At 37.6% G+C, this 22,812-nt stretch overlaps 1 protein-coding gene across 1 annotated transcript in view; it reads right to left on the bottom strand.

Moving 5' to 3' along the window:
• Window positions 1–7,378: 7,378 nt before the first annotated feature.
• LOC117328227 (potassium voltage-gated channel subfamily KQT member 1-like) overlaps window positions 7,379–22,812 on the bottom strand; it is a 36,473-nt gene continuing 21,039 nt past the window's right edge. Inside the window, exons 9-13 of the mRNA XM_033885678.1 lie at window positions 21,793–21,901; window positions 17,712–17,787; window positions 11,876–11,970; window positions 11,624–11,720; window positions 7,379–10,248 (exon numbers count right to left, since the gene is read on the bottom strand). Coding sequence (XP_033741569.1) covers window positions 10,147–10,248; window positions 11,624–11,720; window positions 11,876–11,970; window positions 17,712–17,787; window positions 21,793–21,901 — 479 coding nt within the window. The 3' untranslated portion in view covers window positions 7,379–10,146. The remainder of the gene's footprint in view (window positions 10,249–11,623; window positions 11,721–11,875; window positions 11,971–17,711; window positions 17,788–21,792; window positions 21,902–22,812) is intronic.

The following is a 22,812-nucleotide window of genomic DNA, read 5'->3' as shown; positions in this document are numbered from 1 at the left end:
GGGTAGATAACAGACTGGGGACACCTATAGGGAAACGTGTTTTAAGTCTGGGGTAGATAACAGACTGGGGACACCTATAGGGAAACGTGTTTTAAGTCTGGGGTAGATAACAGACTGGGGACACCTATAGGGAAACGTGTTTTAAGTCTGGGGTAGATAACAGACTGGGGACACCTATAGGGAATGATAGTTACACTTTAAAACACTTTACATGCAGGCTCATAATGAGATGATCTGTTTAGTAATTTTGAAGGTCATAAGGTTAATTGAAGAGCAGCCAATATATTGGATTGAGAGGAGGGGAGATATTGCATTGAGAAGAGGGGAGATATTGGATTGAGAGGAGGGAAGATATTGGATTGAGAGGAGGGGAGATATTGGATTGAGAGGAGGGGAGATATTGTATTGAGAGGAGGGGAGATATTGGATTGAGAGGAGGGGAGATATTGTATTGAGAGGAGGGGAGATATTGGATTGAGATGAGAACAATATTAGATTGAGAGGAGGGGAGATACTGAATTGAGAAGAGGGAAGATATTGGATTGAGAGGAGGGAGATACTGAATTCAGAAGAGGGAAGATATTGGATTGAGAAGAGGGGAGATATTGGATTGAGAGGAGGGAGATACTGAATTGAGAAGAGGGAAGATATTGGATTGAGAGGAGGGGAGATATTGAATTGAGAGGAGGGGAGATATTTGATTGAGAGGAGGGAAGATATTGGATTGAGATGAGAACAATATTAGATTGAGAGGAAGGAGATATTGATTTGAGAGGAGGGGAGATACTGAATTGAGAGGAGGGAAGATATTGGATTGACAGGAGGGAGATACTGAATTCAGAAGAGGGAAGATATTGGATTGAGAGGAGGGGAGATATTGATTTGAGAAGAGGGGAGATATTGGATTGAGAGGAGGGAGATACTGAATTGAGAAGAGGGAAGATATTGGATTGAGAGGAGGGGAGATATTGAATCGAGATGAGGGAGATATTGGATTGAGATGAGAACAATATTAGATTGAGAGGAGGGAGATATTGGATTGAGAGGAGGGAAGATATTGGATTGAGAGGAGGGAAGATATTGGATTGAGAGGAGGGGAGATATTGGATTGAGATGAGAACAATATTAGATTGAGAGGAAGGAGATATTGATTTGAGAGGAGGGCAGATACTGAATTGAGAAGAGGGAAGATATTGGATTGAGAGGAGGGAAAATATTGGATTGAAAGGAGGGGAGATATTGGATTGAGATGAGAACAATATTAGATTGAGAGGAGGGGAGATATTGATTGAGAAGAGGGGAGATATTGGATTGAGAGGAGGGAGATACTGAATTGAGAAGAGGGAAGATATTGGATTGAGAGGAGGGGAGATATTGAATCGAGAGGAGGGCAGATATTGGATTGAGAGGAGGGAAGATATTGGATTGAGAAGAGGGAAGATATTGGATTGAGAGGAGGGAGATACTGAATTCAGAAGAGGGAAGATATTGGATTGAGAGGAGGGGAGATATTGAATTGAGAGGAGGGGAGATATTTGATTGAGAGGAGGGAAGATATTGGATTGAGATGAGAACAATATTAGATTGAGAGGAAGGAGATATTGATTTGAGGAGGGGAGATACTGAATTGAGAGGAGGGAAGATATTGGATTGACAGGAGGGAGATACTGAATTCAGAAGAGGGAAGATATTGGATTGAGAGGAGGGGAGATATTGATTTGAGAAGAGGGGAGATATTGGATTGAGAGGAGGGAGATACTGAATTGAGAAGAGGGAAGATATTGGATTGAGAGGAGGGGAGATATTGAATTGAGAGGAGGGGAGATATTGGATTGAGAGGAGGGAATATATTGGATTGAGAAGAGGGAAGATATTGGATTGAGAGGAGGGGAGATATTGAATCGAGATGAGGGAGATATTGGATTGAGATGAGAACAATATTAGATTGAGAGGAGGGAGATATTGGATTGAGAGGAGGGAAGATATTGGATTGAGAGGAGGGGAGATATTGGATTGAGATGAGAACAATATTAGATTGAGAGGAAGGAGATATTGATTTGAGAGGAGGGCAGATACTGAATTGAGAAGAGGGAAGATATTGGATTGAGAGGAGGGAAAATATTGGATTGAGAGGAGGGGAGATATTGGATTGAGATGAGAACAATATTAGATTGAGAGGAGGGGAGATATTGATTTGAGAAGAGGGGAGATATTGGATTGAGAGGAGGGAGATACTGAATTGAGAAGAGGGAAGATATTGGATTGAGAGGAGGGGAGATATTGAATTGAGAGGAGGGCAGATATTGGATTGAGAGGAGGGAAGATATTGGATTGAGAAGAGGGAAGATATTGGATTGAGAGGAGGGAGATATTGAATCGAGATGAGGGAGATATTGGATTGAGATGAGAACAATATTAGATTGAGAGGAGGGAGATACTGAATTGTGAGGAGGGAAGATATTGGATTGAGAGGAGGGGAGATATTGAATCGAGATGAGGGAGATATTGGATTGAGATGAGAACAATATTAGATTGAGAGGAGGGAAATACTGAATTGAGAAGAGGGAAGATATTGGATTGAGAGGAGGGGAGATATTGAATCGAGATGAGGGAGATATTGGATTGAGATGAGAACAATATTTGATTGAGAGGAGGGAGATACTGAATTGTGAGGAGGGAGATATTGGATTGAGAGGAGGGGAGATATTGAATGGAGAGGAGGGGAGATATTGGATTGAGAGGAGGGGAGATATTGAATGGAGAGGAGGGGAGATATTGGATTGAGAGGAGGGAAGATATTGCATTGAGAGTAGGGGAGATATTGAAGTATTGAAGTAAGCTGGAGATATATTGAAGCGAGATGGAGAGACATTCAAATGAGATCTAGTGGTGACATGGAGGAGATTTTATCTAGGATTGGCAATGTATGAAATTAATAAACTACAAAGAGATTCAACAACGTACAAATTTAATTATTCAATGAAAAAATCTGACAACAATTTATCACCAGTCATAAATAAACACAGAAAAACAGGAAGGCATTTTGTGAAGACATTATATACAAGTGATGTCATAAGTTAGAAACTATTTACAGCACACAAAACACCAAAAACATTGTAATAATATCTTCTTAATCCTAACACAATACAACCAGTCTGTCTGGTTCTACAATGATCAACTCAGCTCTTTTGCTATTATGCTGATGTGGTCTTTGGTCGGGGTGTTAGTGCCCCAGTATGATGTTAACATCAGACTCTCCAAAATGGAACAAAAGTGGAACACTTTGGTTGGTTAACATCACTCTCTCCAAAATGGAAATCTATTCCCTTTGATAATGGAACATTTTATATTGCTATTGCAGTACATACAAATAACTTATGTAAATCAAAACAAACAGCAACTGGTCAATTCCATATTGCACATTAACTCGATCACAAAATGTGAAAATAATTTCAGGTAAATAAAGCTGTTGCTTTAATTACCAGGGCCCAGTTGTTCAAAATGTGATTAGCTTAATCACTTAATTAGTGAAAATCTCATTTCTCCTTTACCTCAAATCATATGTGTGTATATTTTTCAAAATCAGCAGGTATGAAGAGACTGGTAGGTGTTATAGTTTCAGAAAATTTTGTCAAATAAATTACACCAGAAATTATTTTATCAGGATTTTAATATTGTTGTTACATTTGTAAACTGTGATTAACCTTATCACCTTTTGAACAACTGGGCCCAGGAATTACCTAAGATACTTTTCACACATTCAAACAACACTGATGATGGATTGACAAATCAGTGAATATTGGTAGTTTTCCTTGAAATGTGTTCCATTTTAATTAGGTACCCTATATTACAATGTGATTTCTTAGTTTATGGATACCAACCAGATTAACTTACAGTCTTCATACTAACCACAGAACCATGATATCTATATTCCTCCACGTCCCCTGGACCAGCTGACAACACTCCGTAAGTTAAACAGGATTTATTGCATTAGATAAAAACCTGAGATAAGTACCAGGTAAGGTTCATGTTTGACAATAATTAAAGCTTGTTTTTTTATAAATGTCAGTCTCAAGTATGACATTCAGAAATCTTGTTTTGGGCTATGTATTGCTTCCACAACTTCTATATAAGGAATTTTCGGATAAATCATTGCTTTCTGTGGAATACTTGAGAGGTAACCACCAAATATATATAAATATTCATCAAATTTGGCATGTTAAGTAATCAAAAGTTACTTTTGATGATGCGATATAAATCGACAAAATTTTGGGCGAGCAGAGTACTAATCTGTATTCATCTTTACATCTCTGTACTTTTCTCATCTCTTACATTCTGAATCTGTTACACTTCTACCCCTATGTACCTTTCTCCTCTACATCCCTGTACCTTTCTACCTCTAATTCTGTTAACTCTCTTCTTACTCTCTGACCTCTCCTACTAATCTGTACCTTCTCCTCCCTATACCTCTACAGCACATATTCTTGTCATTACACTCTGTACTTTACCTCACATTCTGTATCTCTCCTCTACCCTCTGTACCTTTCCTCTAATCCTACTTCCTTAATCTGTCTCTTCCTTACCCTCTCTTTTTTATACATGTACTTCTCCTCTACATCTCTGTACCTCTCTCCTCTACCCCTCTGTACCTTTCTCCTCTACATCTTCTGTACATTCTCCTCTAACTCTACTTCTCCTTACTTGTAACCTCTCTCCTCTATCTCTTACTCTCTGCTACTCTCTACTCCTTCTTACTCTCTGTACCTCTCTCCTCTACATCTCTGTACCTCTCTCTGTATCTCTCTCCTCTACCTCTCTGTATTTCTCTCCTCTACCTCTCTGTACCTCTCTCCTCTACATTTCTGTACCTCTCTCCTCTACCTCTTTGTACCTCTCTCCTCTACATCTCTGTATCTCTCTCCTCTATATCTCTGTATCTCTCTCCTCTACCTCTGTATCTCTCTCCTCTACCTCTCTGTATCTCTCATCTACCTCTCTGTACCTCTCTCCTCTACATCTCTGTACCTCTTCCTTTTACCTCTCAACTACATCTCTGTATCTCTCTCCTCTACATCTCTGTATTACACTTTCTCCTCTATCTCTCTACATCTCTCCTCTACCTCTCTGTATTACACTCTCTCCTCAACATCTCTGTATCTCTCTCCTCTACCTCTCTGTATCTCTCATCTACCTGTCTGTATCTCTCTCCTCTACCTCTCTGTATCTCTCTCCTCTACATCTCTGTATCTCTCTCCTCTACATCTCTGTATCTCTCTCCTCTACCTCTCTGTATCTCTCTCCTCTACATCTCTGTATTACACTTTCTCCTCTATCTCTCTACATCTCTCCTCTACCTCTCTGTATTACACTCTCTCCTCAATATCTCTGTATCTCTCTCCTCTACATCTCTGTATCTCTCTCCTCTATCTCTTTGTATTTCTCTCCTCTACCTCTCTGTATCTCTCTCCTCTATCTTTCTGTATCTCTCTCCTCTTCATCTCTGTATCTTTCTCCTCTACATCTCTGTATCTTTCTCCTTTACATCTCTGTATCTCTCTCCTCTACATCTCTGTACCTCTCTCCTTTACCTCTCTGTATCTCTCTTCCCTCTACCTCTCTGTATCTCTCATCTACCTCTCTGTATCTCTCTCCTCTACCTCTCTGTATCTCTCTCCTCTACATCTCTGTATCTCTCTCCTCTACATCTCTGTACCTCTCTCCTCTACATCTCTGTACCTCTCTCCTCTACATCTCTGTATCTCTCTCCCCTACATATCTGTATCTCTCTCCTCTACATCTCTGTATCTCTCATGTACCTCTCTGTATCTCTCTCCTCTACCTCTCTGTATCTCTCTCCTCTACCTCTTTGTATCTCTCTCCTCTACATCTCTGTATCTCTCTCCTCTACATCTCTGTGTCTACATTTCATGTTCCATGTCTCTCCTCTACCTCTTTGTACTCTTCATAATTTCTTCACAAAATTTAACATACATCTTTTACCTACTTTACACTCGTTCTTAAGCTATGTTTATCCTCTACCTGAACAAAACTATTCATTGGAATGCATTGTATTATTGTTAAAATTTACTAGAATGTCACAAGAATTTCATCAAATGAACAGATAGTAGCTAATTAGTCTCCTGAGATCCAAACATGAAACACACAAACAGGTTATAACCACAAACCACTATACAAAACGGGTACTCTGTAAATCTGGATAATTTCACTCAAAAAAAGGTTTATTGGCAGTCACAGAAAATTACAAATACACCATTGTATGGCCGTGTCTCCACAAACCATTACAGATGTATCTCGTCATCACAAATACACCATTGTATGGCCGTGTCTCCACAAACCATTACAGATGTATCTCGTCATCACAAATACACCATTGTATGGCCGTGTCTCCACAAACCATTACAGATGTATCTCGTCATCACAAATCAACCATCGTATGGCCGAGTCTCCACAAACCATTACAGATGTATCTCGTCATCACAAATACACCATTGTATGGCTGTGTCTCCACAAACCATTACAGATGTATCTCGTCATCACAAATCAACCATTGTATGGCCGTGTCTCCGAAAACCATTACAGATGTATCTCGTCATCACAAATACACCATTGTATGGCCGTGTCTCCACAAACCATTACAGATGTATCTCGTCATCACAAATCAACCATTGTATGGCCGTGTCTCCACAAACCATTACAGATGTATCTCGTCATCACAAATACACTATTGTATGGCCGTGTCTCCGCAAACCATTACAGATGTATCTCGTCATCACAAATACCCCATTGTATGGCCGTGTCTCCACAAACCATTACAGATGTATCTCGTCATCACAAATCAACCATTGTATGGCCGTGTCTCCACAAACCATCACAGATGTATCGCGTCATCACAAATACACCATTGTATGGCTATCTCCAAAAAGCCCACTACAGATGTATCTCTCCCAACTGCTATGAACAGTTATATAAAAAAGTCTGTTGATTTACATGTACTACATGTATATCATTATAACAATTTAAAAAAATTGTTAACAATGTAAAATAATAGTATTATGGCGGTGCTGGATAAACAGGGATATAATTAATATATTAGAAAAAAAGTACAGATTTATTTGGGTTTGAGCCAACACCTTACTTTTTGTACTTCAAGCAGTAACCCAAGTCTATATGGCAATGTACCCAGATTTACAGAGAATGTCATTGTAAGATGATTCATTGCACAAATGTTATGGATAATCTGTCAAGAGTTATCTGCCCTTCTTAAAATAATATCACCCGTTGTTAAAATCAATCTCCCTGTTGCACATGCATAAAAATGTACATAGAATATCAATTTTGAATAAGTTTAAAAGACATGTTCAGTTAAAAAAGAATGTTTTATTTGGCACATAAAACAATATCAAACAATTTTTGTTAAAAAAACACACAAACAAAATAATATGGAAAAAATGTTGCACACAACCATGGAATGTGAGTGATCTGCCATTATTATACCCACTGATATGTAATAGAGTTATCTCCCTTGCTTATAAAGTCCTGAATCTACCCTTTTTAAAGTGTGCAATAAATTAATTTGGAAGAACATAACTATTCTTAAAGTCTCTGATGAAAATTCCTATGCACATTAAATATTTGCTGAAAAATACACAGTGTTAAGTGTAAAATACATCAAATTTACTGACAACTACACACTGAACTACGGTTAAAATAATTGATAAATCTTGCTATTTCACACACTAATAAAGACTTATAAAACATTGGAATTAAAAAATCAATTTCATAAAATCATGCTTAAAATTCAATGAAAATTACGATTTTGGTACATTAATTTCCTCATTTACAGAGACCTGCATGCATACTATTTAGCCGTATATGTAATTGCAGATCTTTATTGAATCATAAAATCTTAAAACTAATGATTGCTGATCATTGTGTCAAGTCTACTCCCTCAAACCAAACCTCTCTTGTTAACAGAGAACTCAAACCAATCTGGTTAAAATTTTAGGTAATTCTATCAGTACAGACAAGGTACAATTTGTAAAGCCTTGGTACACTACAGTCAGAACCAAAGATGTCTCAAGGAGTTGTCTCCCTTTGTTCATGAGACAAAGTAATATTTATGTTAAATACTGTACTCATGATAAAAAAGTGTACAAGATTAAAATTCTCTTAAAAATATGGTAATTTACACATTATGTTTTTTAAAAATTCGCCATTTTCGATTAAAATTGTCAATTAACATTATATAATCTAATAACATAATATTTCATAGATAACACTACCAGTAATCTACAAGTAGGACTTTGTATTTTATAGCATGAATCCTTCTATAGAACTCACATATTTGTCCTTTGTTAAGTTTATTAAAATCTAATTCATATGAAAAAAAAATTGCTAGTATGACACAAAATTGGTTGTCAGTTTTCTGTAAATAATCCTGATGACCTTGACATTGTTACATGAAATATAAAACCACCAGAAATATATTTTCATTTGTGTAAATTTTGATAAAAAGATGTCAGCTTGATGACACAGACACAAGGACAGCCAGCAGGGCAGGGCAGCAGAACATTTACCATAACCCTGCCTGATAAAATATAGAGTGGGGCACACATGTATTATTGTGTACTTATAAAATCTAAACACTTGCTGTAACAATAGACCCATTGGCTCTGTATCTCTCACCTGGATATTTCTTTTATTTGGACAAAGTCTGAAGTTATATTACAAATACTTTTCCCATTTTGGGACATGCCTTTTCCTAACGAGATAACTAAATTTAGTTCAATGATATGTTTAAAATGTTAAACTGGCTACCTTTTTCTAAATGTGTTTTGTATAACCAGTCATGCAGTTTTGATGTACAAGGTTTACTTTACAAGGCTTGACCTGCTGTTTATATATACAAAAATCGGTTCCCCTTCACCCAAGAATGCTTCAGACAAAATCGTTTATACAAAATTGGTTCCCCTTCACACAAGAATGCTTCAGACAAAATCCTTTATACAAAATTGGTTCCCCTTTGCCCAAGGATGCTCCTGATCAAGTTTGGAAAAAAAGGTATTCATGACTAGGAGCAATTTTTAGAAACAGTTGACAGACGGACGCCACACAGGCCATGGCATAAACTCACTGGCCCTTTGGGTTTTTAGTCTAATTAGATTGGTTCTGGCAGAACAATACCAAGTGCCCTGCTGTTAAGTAGCCACATCCAATCCTGTCCTTCCTGAACTATAACTTAACACAGGTTATAATTAATGGGACTAGTTACATACTTACAGGTACATACAGTACTGAAATTTCTATGATTTTCGGAGATCAAACAAACAAATCATTTGAGAATAAAACAATGCTGTAACTTCTATCACAGAAGACCCGTTTCTCTCAGCCGTTTATGTAGTACTTGGAGTATGACAGGTGCTAGGAAGAGCAGGACCATAGCTATCTGTCTTTTGGTCTTATAGACTAGTTCCTCCCCTACACAGGTGTGTACAGTGTTTCCATCCCCAACAGGAGTGGGGAGGTCTGGCGAAAGTTTCGATCACATTGATTAATCTCCAAGGCTTAAATTCATTCATTGACTTCCACACATTGACAGAAACATTTTTTGGTAAGTACTTTTCGGTCTTTGATATTGTACAATTTAACTGCCTTCAATATGTGACCGCCTTGTTGCCCTGAGGCTGCCTGGGTATCAAACATCTGCCCTCAATATGTGACCGCCTTGTTGCCTGGAGGCTGTTTCTTATCTAGGCTGCCTGGGTATCAAACATCTGCCCTCAATATGTGACCGCCTTGTTGCCCGGAGGCTGTTTCTTATCTAGGCTGCCTGGGTATCAAACATCTGCCCTCAATATGTGACCGCCTTGTTGCCCGGAGGCTGTTTCTTATCTAGGCTGCCTGGGTATCAAATGTCTGCCCTCAATATGTGACCGCCTTGTTGCCCGGAGGCTATCTCTTATCTAGGCTGCCTGGGTATCAAACATCTGCCCTACTGATACCTACACCTGTATACATCTGTTAATCCAAAGTCTGTTGCCTCTGGTGAGGACTTAAGATGCCATGGAAACGTACTGGAATGTAATGTGAAGGGCCCTGGTTGGCCAATATCATGGTTGGCTGGTGTTAAGAGCTTGTGGAGCCTGTTTTCTGGGTATTACTCTGAGACTTCACCAAAAGATTCATCAACAACAGGACCTGGTCCATCTTTTTGTCAAGGTGATTCACCTGTATAAAATGGAAAGTTAACTTAGTACTAAATAAAACATCAACTTTACACAATAATGATAGTACATTTATAAGAGGACAAATCCAGTTGGAGTATCCCTGTGCACATTGGCAGTGGCCCTAATTTACTTTTAACTATACTATGCTCATCATTAGAAGCTGACATACACTGAGGAAACATCTGGTAACCTCCATAACTATGGTAAACCAACTTTGTGACCTAGCTTTACTCAGACTCACCCGCCTTTCTATTAAGTCAACTCTATTGCACCCTCATTGTGACTTTGACCTTTACTCAGACTCACCCGCCTTTCTATTAAGTCTACTCTAGTACACCCTCATTGTGACTTTGACCTTTACTCAGACTCGCCTGGCTTTCTATTAAGTCAACTCTATTGCACCCTCATTGTGACTTTGACCTTTACTCAGACTCACCCGGCTTTCTATTGAGTCAACTCTAGTATACACCCTCATTGTGACTTTGACCTTTACTCAGACTCGCCCGGCTTTCTATTGAGTCAACTCTAGTATACACCCTCATTGTGACTTTGACCTTTACTCAGACTCGCCCGGCTTTCTATTGAGTCAACTCTAGTATACACCCTCATTGTGACTTTGCTCAGACTCATTTGGCTTTCTATTGAGTCAACTCTAGTATACACCCTCATTGTGACTTTGCTCAGACTCATTTGGCTTTCTATTGAGTCTACTCTAGTTCACCCTCATTGTGACTTTACTCAGACTCATTTGGCTTTCTATTGAGTCTACTCTAGTTCACCCTCATTGTGACTTTGCTCAGACTCATTTGGCTTTCTATTGAGTCTACTCTAGAATATACCCTCATTGTGACTTTGACCTTTACTCAGACTCGCCCGGCTTTCTATTGAGTCAACTCTAGTTCACCCTCATTGTGACTTTGACCTTTACTCAGACTCGCCCGGCTTTCTATTGAGTCTACTCTAGTATACACCCTCATTGTGACTTTGACCTTTACTCAGACTCGCCCGGCTTTCTATTGAGTCTACTCTAGTACACCCTCATTGTGAGTTTGACCTTTACTCAGACTCGCCCGGCTTTCCATTGAGTCTATACTCTAGTATACACCCTCATTGTGACTTTGACCTTTACTCAGACTCGCCCGGCTTTCCATTGAGTCTATACTCTAGTATACACCCTCATTGTGACTTTGACCTTTACTCAGACTCGCCCGGCTTTCTATTGAGTCAACTCTAGTATACACCCTCATTGTGACTTTGACCTTTACTCAGACTCGCCCGGCTTTCCATTGAGTCTACTCTAGTATACACCCTCATTGTGACTTTACCATTTTTATATGGATGCTATCCTATAGTGTACAATCCTTCTATATACCCACCTGGTTTTCTATAGATGCCACCCTAGAACACACTGTAGCCTTTTCTTTGTTTTCCTTAGACCCAGTGTAGAGGGGTTTACCTAAAGTCTGGTCCAGTCTGAAAGATGATTAACAACGATATGGTAAAAAATAATATCATAAGCTACATCAGAATGTATCAGGTCAACAGTTCAATATATTTATTTAAGAAGATGACTGATTCTTTAATAGGCTAATTATATGAACTGTGTGAGCAGATCAGGATTGGTATACCTCCTTTGAAGCTCCTTTATACGGACCATCATGTTGAGGTGTCCCTGAGAATACTGTTCTATCACATCACGTACATCATATGGCTTTCTTGCTTGCTGAAGGGAAATGTATACTTTATTAATCACCACAAAACACAATGAAAGATTTGAAGGAGTAAACCAACCTGATAATTATAAATATTGAAAATATGTATTATACACACACTTATGTACTTTGACCTCCCCATGTAACAAAAAGTACCAATGCTAACAATTTCTGTCATCATTTCCACATTGTATATATTACACCTTAAATGTAGAAAAATGAAAATTAAAGTTGAATAATGATACCAATAACAATTAAGTTTGATACTGTGACCTAACAGGAAAAAACAATACAATTGTACAACAAAAGGTCATCATGACTATTTGGGTCGACATATTGTCACGTCATAACAGTAATGGGCAACATATTGTCACAGAATAACAGTAATGGCCGGCATATTGTCACAGTATCACAGTAATGGCCGACATATTGTCACATCATAACAGTAATGGCCGACATATTGTAACATCATAACAGTAATGGCCGACATATTGTCACAACATAACAGTAATGGCCGACATATTGTCACATCATAACAGTAATGGCCGGCATATTGTCACATCATAACAGTAATGGCCGACATATTGTCACATCATAACAGTAATGGCCGACATATTGTCACATCATAACAGTAATGGCCGACATATTGTCACAACATAACAGTAATGGCCGACATATTGTCACATCATAACAGTAATGGCCGACATATTGTCACATCATAACAGTAATGGCCGACATATTGTCACGTCATAACAGTAATGGGCAACATATTGTCACAGTATAACAGTAATGGCCGGCATATTGTCACAGTATCACAGTAATGGCCGACATATTGTCACATCATAACAGTAATGGCCGACATATTGTCACATCATAACAGTAATGGCTGACATATTGTCACATCATAACAGTAATGGCCGACATATTGTCACATCATAACAGTAATGGCCGACATATTGCCACATCATAACAGTAATGGCCGACATATTGTCACATCATAACAGTAATGGCCGACATATTGTCACGTCATAACAGTAATGGCCGACATATTGCACATCATAACAGTAATGGCCGACATATTGTCACATCATAACAGTATAATGGCTGACATATTGTCACAACATAACAGTAATGGCCGACATATTGTCACATCATAACAGTAATGGCTGACATATTGTCACATCATAACAGTTATGGCCGACATATTGTCACATCATAACAGTAATGGCCGACATATTGTCACATCATAACAGTAATGGCCGACATATTGTCACATCATAACAGTAATGGGCAACATATTGTCATATCATAACAGTATAATGGCCGACATATTGTCACATCATAACAGTAATGGCCGACATATTGTCACATCATAACAGTAATGGGCAACATATTGTCACATCATAAAAGTATAATGGCTGACATATTGTCACAACATAACAGTAATGGCCGACATATTGTCACATCATAACAGTAATGGCTGACATATTGTCACATCATAACAGTTATGGCCGACATATTGTCACATCATAACAGTAATGGGCAACATATTGTCACATCATAACAGTATAATGGCCGACATATTGTCACATCATAACAGTAATGGCAGACATATTGTCACATCATAACAGTAATGGGCAACATATTGTCACATCATAACAGTATAATGGCTGACATATTGTCACAACATAACAGTAATGGCCGACATATTGTCACATCATAACAGTAATGGCTGACATATTGTCACATCATAACAGTTATGGCCGACATATTGTCACATCATAACAGTAATGGCCGACATATTGTCACATCATAACAGTAATGGCCGACATATTGTCAGTATAACAGTAATGGCTGACATATTGTCACATCATAGCAACAATAGCTGACATATTGTCATGTCATTATAGTAATGGCCGACATATTGTCACATTATAACAGTAATGGCCGACATATTGTCACATCATAACAGTAATGGCTGACATATTGTCACAGTATAACAGTAATGGCTGACATATTGTCACATCATAACAACAATAGCTGACATTGTCATGTCATTATAGTAATGGCCGACATATTGCCACAAACATAACAGTAATGGCCGACATATTGTCACATCATAACAGTAATGGCCGACATATTGCCACATCATAACAGTAATGGCCGACATATTGTCACATTATAACAGTAATGGCCGACATATTGTCACATCATAACAGTAATGGCCGACATATTGTCATAGTATAACAGTAATGGCTGACATATTGTCACAGTATAACAGTAATGGCTGACATATTGTCACATCATAACAGTAATGGCTGACATATTGTCACAGTATAACAGTAATGGCCGACATATTGTCACAGTATAACAGTAATGGCTGACGTATTGTCCCAGTATAACAGTAATGGCTGACATATTGTCACATCATAACAGTCATGGCTGACATATTGTCACAGTATAACAGTAATGGCCGACATATAGTCCCAGTATAACAGTAATGGCTGACATATTGTCCCAGTATAACAGTAATGGCCCACATATTGTCACACCATAACAGTAATGGCCGACATATTGTCACATCATAACAGTGATTGCCGACATATTGTCACAGTATAACAGTAATGGCCGACATATTGTCATGTCATAACAGTAATGGCCGACATATTGTCACATCATAACAGTAATGGCCGACATATTGTCACAGTATAACAGTAATGGCTGACATATTGTCACAGTATAACAGTAATGGCCGACATATTGTCACAGTATAACAGTAATGGCTGACGTATTGTCCCAGTATAACAGTAATGGCTGACATATTGTCACATCATTACAGTCATGGCTGACATATTGTCACAGTATAACAGTAATGGCCGACATATTGTCACAACATAACAGTAATGGCCGACATATTGTCACATCATAACAGTAATGGGCAACATATTGTCACATCATAACAGTATAATGGCCGACATATTGTCACATCATAACAGTAATGGCCGACATATTGTCACATCATAACAGTAATGGGCAACATATTGTCACATCATAACAGTATAATGGCTGACATATTGTCACAACATAACAGTAATGGCCGACATATTGTCACATCATAACAGTAATGGCTGACATATTGTCACATCATAACAGTTATGGCCGACATATTGTCACATCATAACAGTAATGGCCGACATATTGTCACAGTATAACAGTAATGGCTGACATATTGTCACATCATAACAACAATAGCTGACATATTGTCATGTCATTATAGTAATGGCCGACATATTGCCACAACATAACAGTAATGGCTGACATATTGTCACATCATAACAGTTATGGCCGACATATTGTCACATCATAACAGTAATGGCCGACATATTGTCACATCATAACAGTAATGGCCGACATATTGTCACATAATAACAGTAATGGCCGACATATTGTCACATCATAACAGTAATGGCCGACATATTGTCACAGTATAACAGTAATGGCTGACATATTGTCACATCATAACAACAATAGCTGACATATTGTCATGTCATTATAGTAATGGCCGACATATTGCCACAACATAACAGTAATGGCTGACATATTGTCACATCATAACAGTAATGGCGACATATTGTCACAACATAACAGTAATAGCCGACATATTGTCACAACATAACAGTAATGGCCGACATATTGTCACATCATAACAGTAATGACCGACATATTGTCACATCATAACAGTAATGGCCGACATATTGTCACATCATAACAGTTATGGCCGACATATTGTCACAGTATAACAGTAATGGCTGACATATTGTCACATCATAACAGTAATGGCTGACATATTGTCACAGTATAACAGTAATGGCCGACATATTGTCACATCATAACAACAATAGCTGACATATTGTCATGTCATTATAGTAATGGCCGACATATTGCCACAACATAACAGTAATGGCCGACATATTGTCACATCATAACAGTAATGGCCGACATATTGTCACATCATAACAGTAATGGCCGACATATTGTCACATCATAACAGTAATGGCCGACATATTGTCAGTATAACAGTAATGGCTGACATATTGTCACATCATAACAACAATAGCTGACATATTGTCATGTCATTATAGTAATGACCGACATATTGTCACATTATAACAGTAATGGCTGACATATTGTCACATCATAACAACAATAGCTGACATATTGTCATGTCATTATAGTAATGGCCGACATATTGCCACAAACATAACAGTAATGGCCGACATATTGTCACATCATAACAGTAATGGCCGACATATTGTCACATCATAACAGTAATGGCCGACATATTGTCACATCATAACAGTAATGGCCGACATATTGTCATATTATAACAGTAATGGCAGACATATTGTCACATCATAACAGTAATGGCCGACATATTGTCATAGTATAACAGTAATGGCTGACATATTGTCACAGTATAACAGTAATGGCTGACATATTGTCAAATCATAACAGTAATGGCTAACATATTGTCACAGTATAACAGTAATGGCCGACATATTGTCACATCATAACAACAATAGCTGACATATTGTCATGTCATTATAGTAATGGCCGACATATTGCCACAACATAACAGTAATGGCCGACATATTGTCACATCATAACAGTAATGGCCGACATATTGTCACATCATAACAGTAATGGCCGACATATTGTCACATCATAACAGTAATGGCCGACATATTGTCAGTATAACAGTAATGGCTGACATATTGTCACATCATAACAACAATAGCTGACATATTGTCATGTCATTATAGTAATGACCGACATATTGTCACATTATAACAGTAATGGCCGACATATTGTCACATCATAACAGTAATGGCTGACATATTGTCACAGTATAACAGTAATGGCTGACATATTGTCACATCATAACAACAATAGCTGACATATTGTCATGTCATTATAGTAATGGCCGACATATTGCCACAAACATAACAGTAATGGCCGACATATTGTCACATCATAACAGTAATGGCCGACATATTGTCACATCATAACAGTAATGGCCGACATATTGTCACATTATAACAGTAATGGCCAACATATTGTCACATCATAACAGTAATGGCCGACATATTGTCATAGTATAACAGTAATGGCTGACATATTGTCACAGTATAACAGTAATGGCTGACATATTGTCACATCATAACAACAATAGCTGACATATTGTCATGTCATTATAGTAATGGCCGACATTTTGCCACAACATAACAGTAATGGCTGACATATTGTCACATCATAACAGTAATGGCGACATATTGTCACAACATAACAGTAATAGCCGACATATTGTCACAACATAACAGTAATGGCCGACATATTGTCACAGTATAACAGTAATGGCCGACATATTGTCACATCATAACAGTAATGGCCGACATATTGTCACAGTATAACAGTAATGGCCGACATATTGTCACAGTATAACAGTAATGGCCAATATATTGTCACAGTATAACAGTAATGGCCGACATATTGTCCCAGTATAACAGTAATGGCCGCCACATTTATAATAACTGAAGTATATTCACGAGAGGCTAATATATGCTCCTATCAGTGATCATACTTTTTGAAGAACTGTTGTTAACATAGTGCTGTGTATCAAGGTTGAGTTCAGTATTGTATATTAACTACTGGTACTTTATTTTTCAAAATGAAATTTCTCAGAAAATCTCACCTGAAATTTTCTTCTGGCAACAAAAAATTTAATCTTTCGTATTACTCGAATCATAGTTTTATGAGCTTCTGTGAGTCTGGAAAAAAAAAGGAAATTGTGTTAGATATGTTAAACTATTATAATATACACATAGTAAAACCAATTACAATGTGTGTATCTAATTATGTGGTTGTGTGTACCAGTATATTAGATCCTTTGAATTCTGCTGTATGCCCAGTGTTATGATCGACATATGATAATGTCAAATATCCGACATTGTTTCAGGGATACGCTACATCAAGGATATATTGACAGACACACACACTGAACAATAGGGAACATATGATATTACTCTGGAAAAACATTTTACACCAATCAATTATTCAATCAATTTTCTCCTAAAGAAATTTTACACTTAAACAATGATAATATATTGATAAGGTTATGTCTCGACATTGGAGTTCTCAATATCGTGTTTATCGGTGACACCAGCCCTACTATAGAATGCCCACAGAGAGAAAATATAACATTTATAATAATTCCTGGTGATATTTGTCTCCTGTATGACATCTCTCCATTACATTGATCCACTCCCTCCTTAATAATGCATGTCTGCCCTAGCTCTGCGTACCCGGCACCGTCATCAATCCTAGCGGTGTCAGGTGAAGCACAGCTAGAGCCTCCTCCATCTTTATAGATGTGTGGTAAGTCCCTTAGGTAACAAGACGGCCTCCCGATGTTCAGGGACCATACACAATATAGTGTTCAATAAATAAGCAGTCAATTGTTGTATAAGGGTAGAGTGTCCTGTTTATGGTGTGAGGATACAGGTCCATGTAGTTCTGACATTATAACCCAGATCTACGAATGGTCAGCCGGAGTAGATCAACTTAGGTACATTCTTTATAAGAACATTGTCAAATCTATCTTTTGCTTTGACGTGGTGGAATGATATATGGTATTGACATGTGGTAATGACATGTGGTACTGAAATGAGGTATTGACATGTGGTATTAACTTGTGGTATTGACATGTGGTATAAACTTGTGGTATTGACATGTGGTATTAACTTGTGGTATTGACATGTGGTATTAACTTGTGGTATTGACATGTGGTACTGAAATGAGGTATTGACATGTGGTATTAACTTGTGGTATTGACATGTGGTATTGACATGTGGTATTGACATATGGTATTGACATATGGTATTGACATATGGTATTGACATGTGGTATTGACATGGTGTATTGACATTTGATATTGACATGTAGTATTGACATGATTTATTAATATGTGGTATTGACATGTGGTATTGACATGAGGCATTGCCATGAGGCATTGACATATGGTGTTGACATGGTGTTGACATATGGTATTGACATGATGCATTGACATATGGTGTTGACATAGTGTTGACATGCGGTATTGATATGTTGTATTGACAATTTGTAATGACATGTTTTTTTGACATATTGCATTTACACAACATCATATCTCCTTTTCCAAATAATGCACCTGACTGAATGTCAAAATTCATCAAATTGTTCAGGAGTAGTAGCGATTTAAATGAATAGCTTCTCTGAAGTTTGATAAAAAATTTGCTTAAAGTGAAGTATTTAGAGCACTGACAAAAGGTGAACATACATATGTACATACAAACAGAAGGCTATATATCCCATCTCCGACTTCGTCTTGAGGGATAATAACATACAAACAGAAGGCTATATATCCCATCTTCAACTTCGTCTTGAGGGATAATAACATACAAACAGAAGGCTATATATCCCATCTTCGACTTCGTCTTGAGGGATAATAATATAGGAGGCCCAACATGGGGCCTGCATATTTCAGTTATTTTGGCAAAGCACTCAAGTAAAATTAGAAATACTTTTACTATTTCGGATACTCCGTCTTAGTATCACCCAATTAAAATTACAAATACTTTTACTATTTTGGATACTCCGTCTTAGTATCACCTAATTAAAATTACAAATACTTTTACTATTTCGGATACTCTGTCTTAGTATCACCTAATTAAAATTACAAATACTTTTCCTATTTTGGATACTCCGTCTTAGTATCACCCAATTAAAATTACAAATACTTTTCCTATTTCGGATACTCCGTCTTAGTATCACCCAATTGAGTTAACATTCTCCTTTAACTAACAAACTAAATAGCAACTCAAATTGGAGGGAGGGAGGGAGAGAGGGGGAGAGAGAGAGAGAGATGCACTGTTGATGCAAAATTGATTCCCCTTCCCCCGTGAATGCTTCAGACCAAAGTTGGAGACAATTTTTTTCATTGATATGGAATAAGAACAAATTTTAAGAATTTCCTATCTGTCACATATTGGGCCCAAACGCTCAGGCTCCTTTGGGGCTTCACACCAAATTTGGATCATATCCTTACATTCCTAGAGAAGAAGAAGTATATTAAATGATTGTGATATTTCCTTTTTGGGCACCTCCACTCCAACACCGGGGGGTCAGATTCACCATTCAAAAATACAATACAACCATACAAAATTCTTCCCCTTCCCCTGAGGGTGCTCCTGACCAAATTTGGTCAAAATTCATTCAGTCCTTTATGACTAGAAGTGATTTAAAGGAAAAGTTGACAGATGACGGACACCATACCTTGTACTAAGGACTGGTGAGCTAAAAATCCATAGCGAAATGGCAATAACAATTTTCAACTGTCAAAATCCAAGATGGATGTCTGTTGGCCATTTTTCGCTATACTCACTCAGTAATGATTGATCACACACATTTAAGGTTCTGGGGCATTAGTTGAAATTTTATTCTTAAAAGTACATCCTGACAAATATTGATATTAAACTGGTAAAATCCACAAGGCAGCCTATCAACCCTTTTGTTTTTCAGACCAGTATCAAAATTTTACACTCACAACAAAAGACACATGTGAAACTACACATGAAATTTGAGGAAGATCTATGCTGTACTTACTGAGAAACAAGAGGCCCATGGGCCTTAACGGTCACCTGAATTTTGGTATATGTTGGCAAATTTGATTCCTGTGACCTTGAATTTGAGGTCAAAGAGCTCACCAAAGCATGCTACAGACCAAATATCAGGTTTCTTAGTATGTTGTTCTTGCAGAAAAACGTTTAAAAGATTGTAGCATACATGTATTAGAGCCTTTTGGCCATTACTGAAGGTCAAGGTCATGTTCATTCATTTGAACAATTGATATAGCCCTTTACCCCAGAATACTATAGACCCAATAGTGTTTAAAGATTCTAGCATATTTGACCTCGGTGAACTTGAATGAAGGTCAAGGTCATTCATTTCAACTATCTTGATAGCTTTTCACCCCAGCCTGCTAAAGCATATTTGACCTCGGTGACCTTCATTGAAAGTCAAGGTCATTCATTTGACCAATGTTGATAGCTTTTCATCCAAACATACTATATGCCCAAAATCAGGTCTCTGAGCCTTTTGGTCTGGTTGTCTCTTTAATATTTGTTTGCATAATTGACCATGTTACTTTCAATAAAGTTCAAGGTCATTCATTTAAAATATCTTAATAGCTCTTCAAACTGGCATGCTAATGGTCAAATATCAGGTCTTAAGGCCTCTTGCTTAGTGAAAAGCTTTAACATGTTTGACCCAAGTGACCTTGAATTAAGGTCAATGTCATTCATTTAAAAATTCTTGATAGCCTGTCCCCCCAGCATGCTATAGGCCTAATATCAGGTCTCTAGGCCCCTTAGTTAATGAGAAGTACTTGTTTACAGGTTTTAGCCTATTTGACTCCTGTGACTTTGAATGAAGATCAAGGCCATTCATTTGAACAATCTTTATAGCCCTTCTCCCCAGCATGCTATAGGCCCAATATAAGGTCTCTGGGCCTCTTGGTTAATGAAAAGAATTCATTTAAAATTTTAGCGTAATTGACCGATGTGAACTGGAATGAAGGTCAAGGTCATTCATTTCAACTCTCTTGATAGCTCTTTATCCAAACATGCTATATGACGATAAAACAGGAAACAAACAAAAAACATTACATACATTACAGTCACATGAAGACACACAGAGAGACAAAAGTTAAGAACAGACACACAGACAAAAACACTCACTGTTCTGGCTTTGATATCACTTCATTTTCATCTCCCTCATCGGCGAAGAATTCTAAAACATCCTGAGATGGCAGCCCGATGGAGCCTATAGGGGATTTATTGGGAGTACCTGTAAGTACAAAAGTGTATATAGATTTATTGGGAGTACCTGTAAGTACCAAGGAGTATAGATTTATTGGGAGTACCTGTAAGTACAAAGGAGTATATAGATTTATTGGGAGTACCTGTAAGTACAAAGGTGTATATAGATTTATTGGGAGTACCTGTAAGTACCAAGGAGTATAGGTTTATTGGAAGTACCTGTAAGTACAAAGGTGTATATAGATTTATTGGGAGTACCTGTAAGTACCAAGTTATATAGATTTATTGGAAGTACCTGTAAGTACAAAGGAGTATATAGATTTATTGGAAGTACCTGTAAGTACAAAGGTGTATATAGATTTATTGAGAGTACCTGTAAGTACCAAGGAGTATAGATTTATTGGGAGTACCTGTAAGTACAAATGAGTATATAGATTTATTGGGAGTACCTGTAAGTACAAATGTGTATATAGATTTATTGGGAGTACCTGTAAGAACAAAGGCATATATAAATTTATTGGAAGTACCTGTAAGTACAAAGGCGTATATAGATTTATTGGAAGTACCTGTAAGTACCAAGGAGTATATAGATTTATTGGGAGTACCTGTAAGTACCAAGGAGTATATAGATTTATTGGGAGTACCTGTAAGTACCAAGGAGTATAGATTTATTGGGAGTACCTGTAAGTACCAAGGAGTATAGATTTATTGGAAGTACCTGTAAGTACCAAGGAGTATACAGATTTATTGGGAGTACCTGTAAGTACAAAGGTGTATACAGATTTATTGGGAGTACCTGTAAGTACAAAGGCGTATACAGATTTATTGGGAGTACCTGTAAGTACCAAGGTGTATACAGATATATTGGGAGTACCTGTAAGTACAAAGGAGTATATAGATTTATTGGGAGTACCTGTAAGTACAAAGGCGTATATATAT

The sequence above is a fragment of the Pecten maximus genome, chromosome 5, assembly GCF_902652985.1.
Source record: "Pecten maximus chromosome 5, xPecMax1.1, whole genome shotgun sequence".
NCBI lineage: Eukaryota > Metazoa > Mollusca > Bivalvia > Pectinida > Pectinidae > Pecten > Pecten maximus.
This window is presented reverse-complemented; position numbering and strand designations above follow the sequence as displayed.